The sequence below is a fragment of the Pistacia vera genome, unplaced genomic scaffold (genome assembly GCF_008641045.1).
Source record: "Pistacia vera cultivar Batoury unplaced genomic scaffold, PisVer_v2 Contig34, whole genome shotgun sequence".
Taxonomy (NCBI): Eukaryota; Viridiplantae; Streptophyta; class Magnoliopsida; order Sapindales; family Anacardiaceae; genus Pistacia; species Pistacia vera.
In genome coordinates this window covers 214,848-227,145 of record NW_022196157.1, presented here as the reverse complement: position 1 = coordinate 227,145, position 12,298 = coordinate 214,848, and the positions used below count along the sequence as shown (strand labels likewise).

The following is a 12,298-nucleotide window of genomic DNA, read 5'->3' as shown; positions in this document are numbered from 1 at the left end:
GTCACATACGTGACCTTTTTTAGGTCCCGTATCAGGCGGTCTATCTGTTCATTCCTTTCATCCTCTAGTGCTTTGAAAGATGTGACATAGTCCCCTTCCGCTTCATCCCCAGTAGCGGTGAGAAAGGGACGGACGACTCCCTGCAATAAGAAACAAAATCAATCAGATTGAAGCGACATTTTAAAGCAACTGCATATTCAAAAGCTTAATCCTTTAATCTTACCCTAGCCGTTTCAATCTTAATGTCTATTTGGTCGTAGTCTCAATGGGTACACCTCTTGACATGCCACCGCAACATCCTAGGAAATTGCTATTGCACATCCAAACTATTGCTCCTCCCCCCAGCCTAAGCGAAGACAGGAATGGCCTCATACATTCAAGCCTACATTGTAAAAACACAGTCCATATCATAATTCAAACACATATATTATAAAAAATATAACAAAAAGCTATTAATATTTACCTGCATTGCCCATGGGAAGCCAAACAAATTGTACGTGTTTGGTTTATCCTTCCTGACCCATTGGGTCTGCTTTAATGCAATGTCTAGTTTTTTCAGGCTATTGATGGTTCGCTCAAATGATATCCGTCCCCACGGATAAGAATTAAAGAACTCCAAGTCACTTGCAAACAACAACCAATCATTCTCAACAGCTTTTGTTGAGTCACCAGCCAATAAGATCGAATGTAAAAACAATAGCAAGTACACTTTTATCTTCTCTCCATCATTAAACCGAACTATTTCTAGCTTCTCCTCTAAAACGTGTCCTGTAATAGACTTTGCCCCCTGCAAAACCTTCTTACGAAACCTTTTGGCTCCCGGACTCATCCATATTGCGTCTGCCTTATCTAGCACTTCCCTACATCCTAAGCCCGTCACCAAGGCATACTCCATCATCCCAAACCGTAGTGGCTTTCCGTCCACCATGAACCACATTTCTTTTTTTTTTTTATTGCATTTTATTGAGTGCAGCAACATGTAATGCACTCCCTACCCCCAAAATGCCTTTTTTCCAATTTGTTCCGATTCTTAAAAACTGACCGAAACAAGTGTGACAGAAATCTCTTGCACCATGCCTCATTCCAGCTAAAATGTCCCTTATTCTGTCAAAAACATCCCAACTCGACCTCACCATCACCCTTGTAGGGAAGTAGGGTACCTTCTCATTTATAAGCTCCAACTTGTAGTCTCGACAGTTTACGGTCTGCACAATCTGCACAATCGATATAAGCAAAATGTCAGCAACAAAAATGAACCAAAACAACTAATAAACAAAATATCAGCAACAAAAAATTACCACTGTAGTCGTTTAAGCGATTTCGGATCGCTTAAGAGATCTTGACTCTGCCTCGTGCAAGATCACTTAAGCGATCTGAAATCACTTAAGCGACCAAGAGTAAACTGAAAGAATCTCTTAAGCAATACAAAAGATCGCTTAAGCGATCTTATATCTGTGATTCTGCCTCGACAAGATCGCTTAAGCGATCTAAAATCACTTAAGCGACCAAGAGTAAACTGAATCAATCGCATCATCTGCCCAGATCTAAGATCGCTTAAGCGATCCTTTGTATCGCTTAAGCGATCATGAGTAAAAGAGATTAATCGCTTAAGCGATACAAATGATCGCTTAAGCAACGTTACAAGCAATATTCCTAAAACAAATACGTACCCTTTCTTCGCCGGCCTCCTCCTTGTCGCCTGAATCCTCGGACGACTCCTCCTGGCCTGAATTCTCGCTTGACTCTTCGTCTTCAGAACTGTTTGCCGATTCTTCTCTCTGTTGTTGTGCTGCCGTCGTCTCCTCTGCCTGTGGACCACCTTCACTGATCGGATGATCCACCGGAGCAGCCATTGAACTGCTTGCGCCATCGGAATCTAGGATTCGAAGTGGCATTGGGTTTTCCTCCTGATTGTGAGTGTCAGCCATGGTTTTGGATTGAATTTGGTGTCAAAGTTTGCAGTTTCGATCGAAAATATGGACTGTATCACCAGAAATCGCACATATTCCATTTAGGGTTCAAGAAATCGATCGAAAATCGCGACTGTATTCTATTTAGGGTTCAAGAAATTGATTTTAGGGTGCAAATTTGTAGGTTCGATCGGAAAAAATCGCAATGTCTCCCTTTGTTTCAAGAAATCGCTTTTTGCCCTAATGAATTTCGATTAAGCGAGGTGAATAGGTGGGGCTTGCTTTGATAAATTTCAAATTTTAAAAACTTTCATTATTTATGATTCAGCCCACATATGTTTTAATCTTTTAATTTTAACCCATTTTACGTGTTTAATTAATCCTAACTATGCCACGTCATCTTCTCTAAATTAAAAAAAAAATGAAAAATATTTTCAAGGCCATTTTCTTAAATCGAAACTTGGGATGGCCGGGCAGCTAAATTTTCTTGTTTTGATTTGGTCGAAGTTATAATTGGACTAGGATAGTATATATGTGAATTCAAATATACATAGGAGTGTGTAAATCTTATATCAAGGGAGGCTTAGAAGCATGGTTATACACCAAAGGGTTTGAGAAACATTTATAGAGGGAGTTGAGTGAAACTAGAGAAAATAGACTTTACAGAAATGTATTGTAGAACTGAGTTGAGAGAGTAAGACCAAAGGGTTTAGAATTTTGGTTACTGGGTTAGAATAAAAGCAACAGAACTTAGTATTTTTTCTTAGCGATTTATTGTGGTGGAGAATCTGGAGATAGAACTTTCACGTAGATTTAGTATGTATTTGTGTTCTTATTTTCTTTCTTTTATTGTCTCAATATCTACTTCTAGAGGTAACTACTGGACGTCCTGGTATTAGACATTTATACGCAAGGTGAAGCAGGAATCTATACATATCACCATATATAAGATTTCCTTTGTCTTAACGCGTGTTCATTCCAACTGAAGACAAACATATACGTGCCCACAAAGAAAAAGGTAATTCCACCAAATAAGAATTAGATCTGAACTCTAATTATGCTATTAAAATGATAAGTTTACTATTAGATGGATGATTTTAAAAATTAAATCTCATGGTTTAGATTAAACAGTCAGTAAAATTTATGGGGAAATCCTTCAAATGATTTTATTTAGTAAAACAAGACGTTATATATATATTGTGATCCTAATTAGAGAAAAGCTCATTGAAGACTCACAAGTCCGAGTGACTGTCTATATATATATATGGCATGTGATTTCGGCTTATCATATTATACTCCTCAACACCTCCGTTCATCTTTCTTTGGTAGCCTCGTCTTGGTCTTTCCAGAGAAGTTTGCTTGTCTGACCATTCATGGCTCTAAAGGAAGACAAACAAGTCATTCATCATCATGTGCTAATGGTGGCATTCGCAGCTCAAGGTCACATTAATCCATTGCTTAGATTTGGCAAACGCCTTGTCTCCAAAGGCCTCCATGTCACACTTGCCTGCACCGAAACCACCAAACAACGCATGCTAAAACAATTCACCACCACCACTGACGAGAACAACAACAACAACATCAGCAAAGGCACCGCAAGCCATTCTATTTCTGATATCCAACTTCTGTTTTTCTCTGATGGGTTCGACTTAGACTATGACCGCAAAGCCAATTTAGACCACTACTTTGAAACTCTAGAAAAAGTCGGACCCGTTAACCTCTCAAACCTTATCAAAGAACACTACTATAATAACCATAAGAAACTCTCTTGCATCATCATCAATCCGTTTGTTCCATGGGCGGCTGATGTTGCTGTTAAGCATAAAGTCCCTTGTGCCTTGCTCTGGATCCAACCATGTTCACTCTTTGCTATTTATTATCGTTTTTTAAATAAACTAAACTCTTTTCCCACCTTAGAGAACCCTGACTTAAGTGTTGAGTTACCCGGATTACCACTGTTGTCCACAGAAGATCTGCCTTCATTTGTTCTTCCTTCAAATCCGTTCGGTAGCCTCCTTAAAATATTCTCTGACTTGTTCCAAAACATGAAGAAGCACAACTGGGTATTAGCCAATTCATTCTTTGAGTTAGAGAAAGAAGTCATTGACTCCATGTCTGAGCTTTGTCCAATCCGACCCGTTGGTCCTCTGGTCCCCACTTCGCTACTCGGTGAAGATGAAAAATTCGATGTCGGTGTTGAACTCTGGACACCGGAAAATGCTTGCTTAGAATGGCTAAACAAACAGGCAGTTTCTTCAGTTATTTACGTATCATTCGGTAGCATCATCGTCTTTTCAGCAAAACAAATGGAGGTCATAGCAACAGCTCTAAAGAATAGTAACCATCCGTTCTTATGGGTTGCCAAGCAACCAGAAGTTCCAACAAACCTGACGGTGCAGGAGAATTACCAGATGGGTTCGTCGAAGAAACGAAAGACCAAGGCTTTATAGCATCTGTGGTGTCCCCAAACCAAAGTTTGTGGCCCATCCGGCTATTGCATGTTTCATAACTCATTGCGGGTGGAATTCTATGTCAGAGACAATAGTGCAGGCGTGCCAGTGATCGCATATCCTCAATGGACCGACCAGCCAACGAATGCAAAGCTTGCAACTGATGTTTTTAAGATTGGTCTAAGGATGAGGCCTAACAGTGACGGTATTGTTAGTACAGAGGAAGTGGGAAAATGTATTAAGGAAATCATTAGTGGACCCAAATCAGAAGAGTACAAGAAGAACTTAACGGAATTGAAGGTTGCAGCAAGGAAGGCAGTGGCCGTCGGGGGCTCGTCGGACATGAATATTCAGTGGTTGGTTGATGAGATTAGTAATGGAAATTCTTGTGAAAGTGAAGGTTTACTCAATGACAGACAGCGAGAGGAGAAAATAAGGTTAGGACTTAAGGGTCTATTAGTTTAGTTGTTTTGGTTCACGTAATGGGAAGAGCCCCATCATTGTGAAAATTCAACGCATGTATTATTGAAAAGTTAGAATAATTAAGAGAATGCAGCTATTATCTGAATTGTCTCTTGCTGTAGAATATTAAGAGAAGCAGCTATTCTCTGAATTGTCTCTTGCTGAGAAAATTGTGATCACAAATGAATGACAAGATGTCCATCTCTTATGGTGTAGACATATTGAATCGCCTAAAATAAAAATACAATAAAAGAAAAATGACTGTTGTAACTTGCAAGACCACACTTTGTAAGATTAATACGCGAAATGCCCATGTGTGGATAAAGAAAAGTCAGATTCATGTGAAGAGTTATGAATTATGCAAATGATGACATGACTGCACGCATAAAGCCATTGCGAGTTGTGACAGACCTGCAAATGTGGTAATAATTTACCAGGAGCTGCTCTTTTGCTTTTGTATCCCATCTGCATTGACTTCGTATCTAACCCACCAAGAAGCAAAATTCTCTGGTTTTTCTCAATCCAAGTAAGAAATCTCAGGCATAATCAGCTAGCCTTACGCTCTCATAAACGATTACATATTGCATTCGTTCAATTTCCATCTCTCTCAAATATTCAAGCTTATTATTTATTTCCATGTTCGGTTCAATTTTCATCTCTTCAAAATAATTTCAACCATGACAACTAACCCAAACACACTTCGAAGCAAAAAAAAAAAAAAAAAAAAAAAAAGAAATTATTTGAAGAGTTTAGGGAATTGAGAAAAATAGTTTTGTGATATATGGGGTGTAACAAATGAATAAATGTCCTATTTGGTAATTATTAGTTTGAAAATATATATTTTATAAAAAAATTATTTCTAGGGCTTAGAAAGAAAGTTGATGGGGCTTAAATAACCCCACTCCTTGATTAACTTTATTTAAGCTCAATCTCTGTAAATCCATTTATCTAATTTTTTTTTTTTTTTAAATTATAAATAGAACTCGGATTAAATTTACCGATAACTTCTAACCTTTAAAGTTGAATATCAATGATATTTTAGATTTTAATTTAATCAAATCTTAATTCTCATTATTACAAACCAGATTAATCTTAACTTTATTTTCATATTTGGGTTAAGGACGGACGTCCATCCTTAACCCAAATATGAAAATAAAATTAAAAAAACTTTGGGGACGGCCATCCACTTATATTTGGATGGTCCATCCTTAACCCAAATATGAAAATAAAATTAAAAAACTTTGGGACGGCCATCCACTTATATTTGGATGGGCGTCCGTACCCGTCCTTTATTTTTCATTTTAAGTAGTATTTACTTATCTTCAACATTTTGTTGTAGGAAAAGAAGCTCTCAGAAGACAACGTGAAGGACTTGTCAAGCGATTTGCAGGTAAGTTAGTGCTTGCTTTTGTGTACCATGTTGTTTAGGGCGCTTTGGACTTGGACTGAAGTCTAGGGCACTGCCCAAATGAAGTCTGAGCTAAGCACATAAAAAAATTCATTGACCTTGCATAATTTCTCTTTTATCAGATAACACCGTCCATACTCCTTGGCCCTTTCCTTCATATCCCTATCCTTGTCAGCTATCTTCATCCTAGCATAATCTAGCTGGTCAGCTCCCGGCGGGTGCTTTCCCATCACGTAACCGTATACCCACGATAACAACGTTATCGCAGTCACGCCACACCCGTCGGAGAACAAGAACCTAGCAGCAGCCAAGAAAGTCACTATCCCAGCAGGGACCAGAATTGGACTGAACAGGACTAGTACTGGAGTAGCCAAAATCAGAGTTATCACTGTCCCGGTTATGGTTAAACCTGCTAAGAATAACAGTGATGCACCTATTGTGGCTGCCGTCAAAAACTTCACCATCAGGTATAAGGTTGGTGCTCTGTCGTAGAACTCCTGGGTGCTCATGGACCTTGGACGATCAGACATGATGGACGATTGTAACTGTTGATGATCACGAAATGGGAAAGAAATATGAAAAAGATTGTGAGAGATGGAGCAAAGAGTAATGGTGATATAAGGAGGTGAGTGAGAGGAACGTGGCGGAAGAAGGAAATGTAATATTTTATCGTGATGTGCATTGTTAATGGACGGGGGTCCATTCATTATGGACGACCGTCCAAATGTAAGGGACGATTCATGGACGGGCATCTCCAAAGTTTTTTTTTTTNCCCCCCCCCCCCCCCCCCCCCCCCCCCCCCCCCAAAAAAAAAAAAATCAAAACTCCCAACATCGTTGACCGCAATTGCAGACCGATCGTCGCAGCCTTTCCCTTATGTTTTTGTGTTTTGTTGCACCTTTCCAACTAAATTCCGACACCTTGTCGAGGTGCAATCGAGTTGAAAAGTAAGGGGTTTTGGTGAAGAGAATAAGAGGATGCTAATGGTGGTGTTGGGGAGGTCCAATGGTGCAAGAATCAAGCCAGATTTTTGGCTTGGCCGGGATCTCCTCTGGGGTTTATTTAAGAGAAATTTGAGATTTAGGAGTTATTTTGAGAGAAAAGTAACGGTGTTAATTTAAGGGTGAGAATCTACAATTTATGAAATCATGGGTGTGGACTTGCAGATTTGCCAAACCTTGGGTGGGAAAATGTCGTTTACTCTTATTTTATTATTAAATTTAGAAAGAATGTAAAAAATGGGGGTTTACCTGTAATAATGAGACTAGCGGGTGCTCAGCCAAGCCTATGGGGCTGTAGGATAAATAACCCTATTATTACTTAATAAATATAGTAAAAAAGGAGAGATGAAAGAAATTGAATAGTTGGTTACATAAACGTCATGGATGATGTTCTAGAACTAGAATCATACCATTGTTTTTATCGTGAGATGATATTGACATTGATTTTTATTACTATCTTATCATATTTTCTTTTTTTGGGTATAAAAATGGAACCATCACAGGTCACATCGACTTGGGTGGGTCAGGACTCAGGGTGGAGGAGCCAAACATGACCATTAATGTCTCTCTCTGCGCGTGGCGTGGGCAGCCTGAGCCACAATTTTACTTGAAACAAAACAAAAAAGGTAGTACATAATTGATTCTAGAACCACATCCAAAAAATCTAACCAATAGAATATACTTGGCATATTAATTTTTATTATTATGAAATTTAAGAGATTGGATTAATTCTGCGATTTTTGAAGTATTTTTTTTTTTTCATATACTATGTTGTCATATATAATCTTAAATGTGTCATAGAGTTTGGGTTAGGTTATCCCTGAACCTAATCTTTACTCTTTAGAATGAGTGGGGTAATGTTATTGATAAGATTCTGTTCTCTATTACCTAATATGCCCTATAATTCATAATTGATGTGAGATTTTTAATTTTTAAGTTAAATCTCAACAATCTCCACTAAAATAATTAAAAGTGCTGCATATATTTATAAAAACAAGCATGGTGTTAAAACCATCATTGGATGGTCGAATAATCAACTAAGACTCTTGAGTATATTACTCAAGAAATTATGAATTTGATTCATCTCGACCCCTAATAATGGTGGCCATTAGAGATTTACCCGATCGTTAATTTTAGAGTTTGGTCAAGTTGACTCGGACACCCTCGACCAAAAAATAAGATAAAATAAAATAAAAAATAATGGTGCTGAACTAGGATTCATGATATAAAAGAAATTCCAAATGTCAACAGTTTTGCTTCAACCATATAGAGTAATACTACATTTACATCACCTACTACATCATTTTCATTACATCATCACCATTTTACTAATAATTATTTTATTATAATATTAAAAATTCAAAATAATTAAAAATAATTAAAAATTTGTGTGGATGTGGGATATGTCATATCATGGTGTAATGAAAATGGTGTAATGAATGGTGTAAATGTAGCATTACTCAACCATATATTGGAAAATTTGGACACAAAGATCTTGAACAAGAATATCCTCCATCCACGAGGGTTTGAAAATTAAAGCTAAGAAAATAGAAAGACTCATTAATTGTATCTCAAAATTTCTCTTTTGCATTTAAAAATATACCTGAATACTGTTTACAGAAAAATACATAAAAGAACATATTTTATGGACAAGAAAGTAGCTTGAGTCGATAACTTAACGAAGTAATTAAGCAAAGGCATACTAAGAACCTATTTAGGAGTTGATTCATCGCCGTGTTTCTTGTATTCGTCACAGTTGAGGCTTAATCCCCCTTGTTGTTGTAAACACAAAGTTCTTTGAGAATGTCTTTCAGAAATTGCTGCAAAGATAAAAGGTCAGAACAAAATCCTGAAAAAACAAAAATAAAGATTCATTTTAAATGGCTGGCATACCGCAAAGTTATTTGTTTATTTTTAGTTAAAATGACAGTAAATGGCATAAAAAACTCAAGCCAGCATCTAAAAGTTATGTATAATCAAACGATCAAAATACATACTTCAGGTTGATCTGTCTCTTGAATTAGTTGTCGTAAAGTCCAATTGGATTGCCTTTCAAAGAGCTTAAACATAATATCTTCCATCTCTCCACGGTCCCTTCTTGTTCTTTTCACTGCGGATGCTTTAGCCGGGGCTTTCTTTGAGAAATAATAAATATTTCTATAAAATTATCAAAAACCTTTAAAGGAACCTCTTAATAGAAAGATTTTTTAGGGGTGTTCGGTTCTGGGTATCCTACATTTTTTGAAAGAACTGGAACCGACGGTTCCTTGAAATTTGGAACCAAAACTAGAACCGATGGTTCCAGTTCCTAGGTACCCAGAACCGGAACCTATAACAACGGTTCCGGTTCTGGTTTTGGGTACCTTATAAAATTACATGACCCCCCCAAAATTTTTAAAATGGTAAAAAAACCTTTAAAAACTTACAAATACCCCCCCACCTGACACTTGTTAATAAAAATAAAATTACAAATTATAAATTTAAAATTACAAACTCTATTACTTTGTAAAGGTAGATTCTCAAAAGTCAAACTAACTTACTTTAAATGTTATGAAATACATATATAAATGCATTCACATTAGTTTTTTTACGAAAGTTTTTATTAACCCCCCTACTCTTTAATTTTATTTTATATTAATCTCAGTTTTCGGTTCCGGTTCTGGTTCTTAACTATAGGAGCTGAAACCGAAACTGCACAGTAACGGTTCCAAAAATTTGGAACCAAAACCGCACAGTAACGGTTTCAAAAATTTGGAACCGGAACCTATCCGTTGACAGGCGATTCCGGGTAGAAACCGAAACTAAACCCTGGGTACCCGTCGATTCCAGTTCCAACCATTTCTTTTGAACACCCCTAAGATTTTTATAGTTCCTAAAAGTCATTAAGGCGTTTGAGATGCAAATGAAATTTACCCATTATATTATTACCGGTAATTCACAACAAACCCCCATAGGTTTGATCTAATTTTTGAGCACCTGCTAATTTCATTATTTTATAGGGAGTAAACGATATTTTCCCACCCAAGGTTTGGCAAATCTCCAAGTTCCCACCCATAGTTTCATCAATTGTTGATTCTCACCCTTTAAATTAACAAAAAACTGTTAAATCCAATAGTTAAAAGGATAAAATGGTCATTTCAAAATAACCCTTGACTTCTCACATTCACCACACCAATTTTTTTTGAAATAACCCTTGAGTTCTCAAATTCACCCCACCGGCGATTTCAGGTCATTCTGGTTTGTTGCCGACACAGTCAACCCCTCCTGATACCACCATTACAATCCCCTCAACCCTCACATTAAAACCCCCTAACCTCTTCGCCTGATTGAACCCCCCAATCGCCAGCCACCGCTCTTAGTTTTAGTCGGCATTTCATCCAAATTTTGGCAGGTCTCGATATAAAAAACCACCCCCAACACCACCAATAGCAACACCTGCTTACCCCCCCCCCCCCCCCCCCCCCCCAAAAAAAAAAAAAAAAATCAAAACCTCAACATCGCAGACCGATCGCCGCAGCCTCTCCCTTAGGTTTTTGTGTTTTGTCGTGCCTTTCCAACTAAATTCCGACACCTTGTGAGGTGCAATCGATGGAAAAGTTCGGGTTTTTGGTGAAGAGGATAGGGGATGCTGATGGTGATGGTGATGGTGATGTTTAGGGGTCCAATAGTACCGAAATCAAGCCAGATTTTTGGCTTGGCCAGGATCTCCTTTGGGGGTTATTTGAGAGAAATTTGAGATATAGGGGTTATTTTGAGAGAAAAGTAATGGTGTTAATTTAAGGGTGAGAATCTACAATTTATGAAACCATGGGTGGGAACTTGCAGATATGCCAAACCTTGGGTGGGAAAATGTCGTTTACTCTTATTTTATTATTAAATTTAGAAGGAATGTAAAAAATGGGGGTTTACGTGTAATGGTGAAATAGCGGGTATGAAGCCCATGGGGCTGTAGGTAAATAACCCTACTATTACTTAATAAATATAGCAAAAGGAGAGATGAAAAGAAATTGAATAGTTGGTTACATAAACGTCATGGATGATGTTCTAGAACTAGAATCATACCATTGTTTTTATCGTGAGATGATATTGACATTGATTTTTATTACTATTTTACATATTTTCTTTTTTTGGGTATAAAAATGGAACCATCACAGGTCACATCCAGGAGTCAGGGTGGAGGAGCCAAACATGACCATTAATGTCTCTCTCTGTGCGTGGCGTGGGCAGCCTGAGCCACAATTTTACTTGAAACAAAACGAAAAAGGTCGTAAATAATATTGATTCTAGAACCACATCCAAATAAAATCTAACCAATAGAATATAGTTGGCATATTAATTTTTATTATTATGAAATTGAAAAACTTAAAAGATTGGATTAATTCTGAGATTTTTAAAAGTTTTTTTTTTTTTTTTTCATATACTATGTTGTCATGTATAATCTTAAATGTGTCTTAGAGTTTGAGTTAGGTTATCCCTGAGCCTAATCTTTATTCTTTAGACTGAGTGGGGTAATGTTATTAATACAATAAAGCTAAGGACACCGAAAAACCTGCACCAAAATTTTGTACCGGCTTACGTGTAACACACCTCTAATTTTTTAATAATTTTTTTTCTAGTGAACAGCCGTCCATCAAATTTGGACAACCGTTCACTCACATGGACGGGCGTCCATAAATAAAATATAATAAACATTTTTTATAAACATTTGGGACGACTGTCCATCTGTTATGGACGGGCGTCCATTACGTTTGGACGGGCGTCCATTATGAATGGACGCCCGTCCCTTATGTTTGGACGGGCGTCCATTACGCTTCTCTTCTTCTTCTTCTTCTTCTTCTCTGATCATCTAATAACTGCCCACGACTTTTAACTAATCAGACTTTTAAGTAAATGCATGCAGATATGCATATGGACCTGTACATCTCCATACTCAATACTGATTAAGGCAAGAATACATTATTATTATTATTATTATTATTATTATTATCATCATTAGAATTGGAAGCGCTATCTTCCTTGGCCTTCACTTGCGCCTCAGAAACAGAAGCTCCTAAAGCTCTCTCCTTT

General features: G+C 37.4%; 1 protein-coding gene and 1 pseudogene across 1 annotated transcript; one reads left to right on the top strand and one right to left on the bottom strand.

The window, feature by feature from the left end:
* Positions 1-3,169: 3,169 nt before the first annotated feature.
* LOC116138256 lies at positions 3,170-4,825 on the top strand (annotated as a pseudogene).
* A 1,449-nt stretch (positions 4,826-6,274) lies between these two features.
* Positions 6,275-6,892, bottom strand: LOC116138255 (oleosin 1-like). The gene has a single exon (XM_031423967.1). It carries the CDS (start codon positions 6,758-6,760, stop codon positions 6,275-6,277), a length of 486 nt encoding a protein of 161 aa, XP_031279827.1. The 5' UTR covers positions 6,761-6,892.
* Between the last annotated feature and the right edge of the window lie 5,406 nt (positions 6,893-12,298).

What these genes read in the sequence shown, in the direction of transcription:
- LOC116138255 (XM_031423967.1), bottom strand. Translation starts at nt 6,760, where the DNA reads ATGTCTGATCGTCCAAGGTCCATGAGCACCCAGGAGTTCTACGACAGA.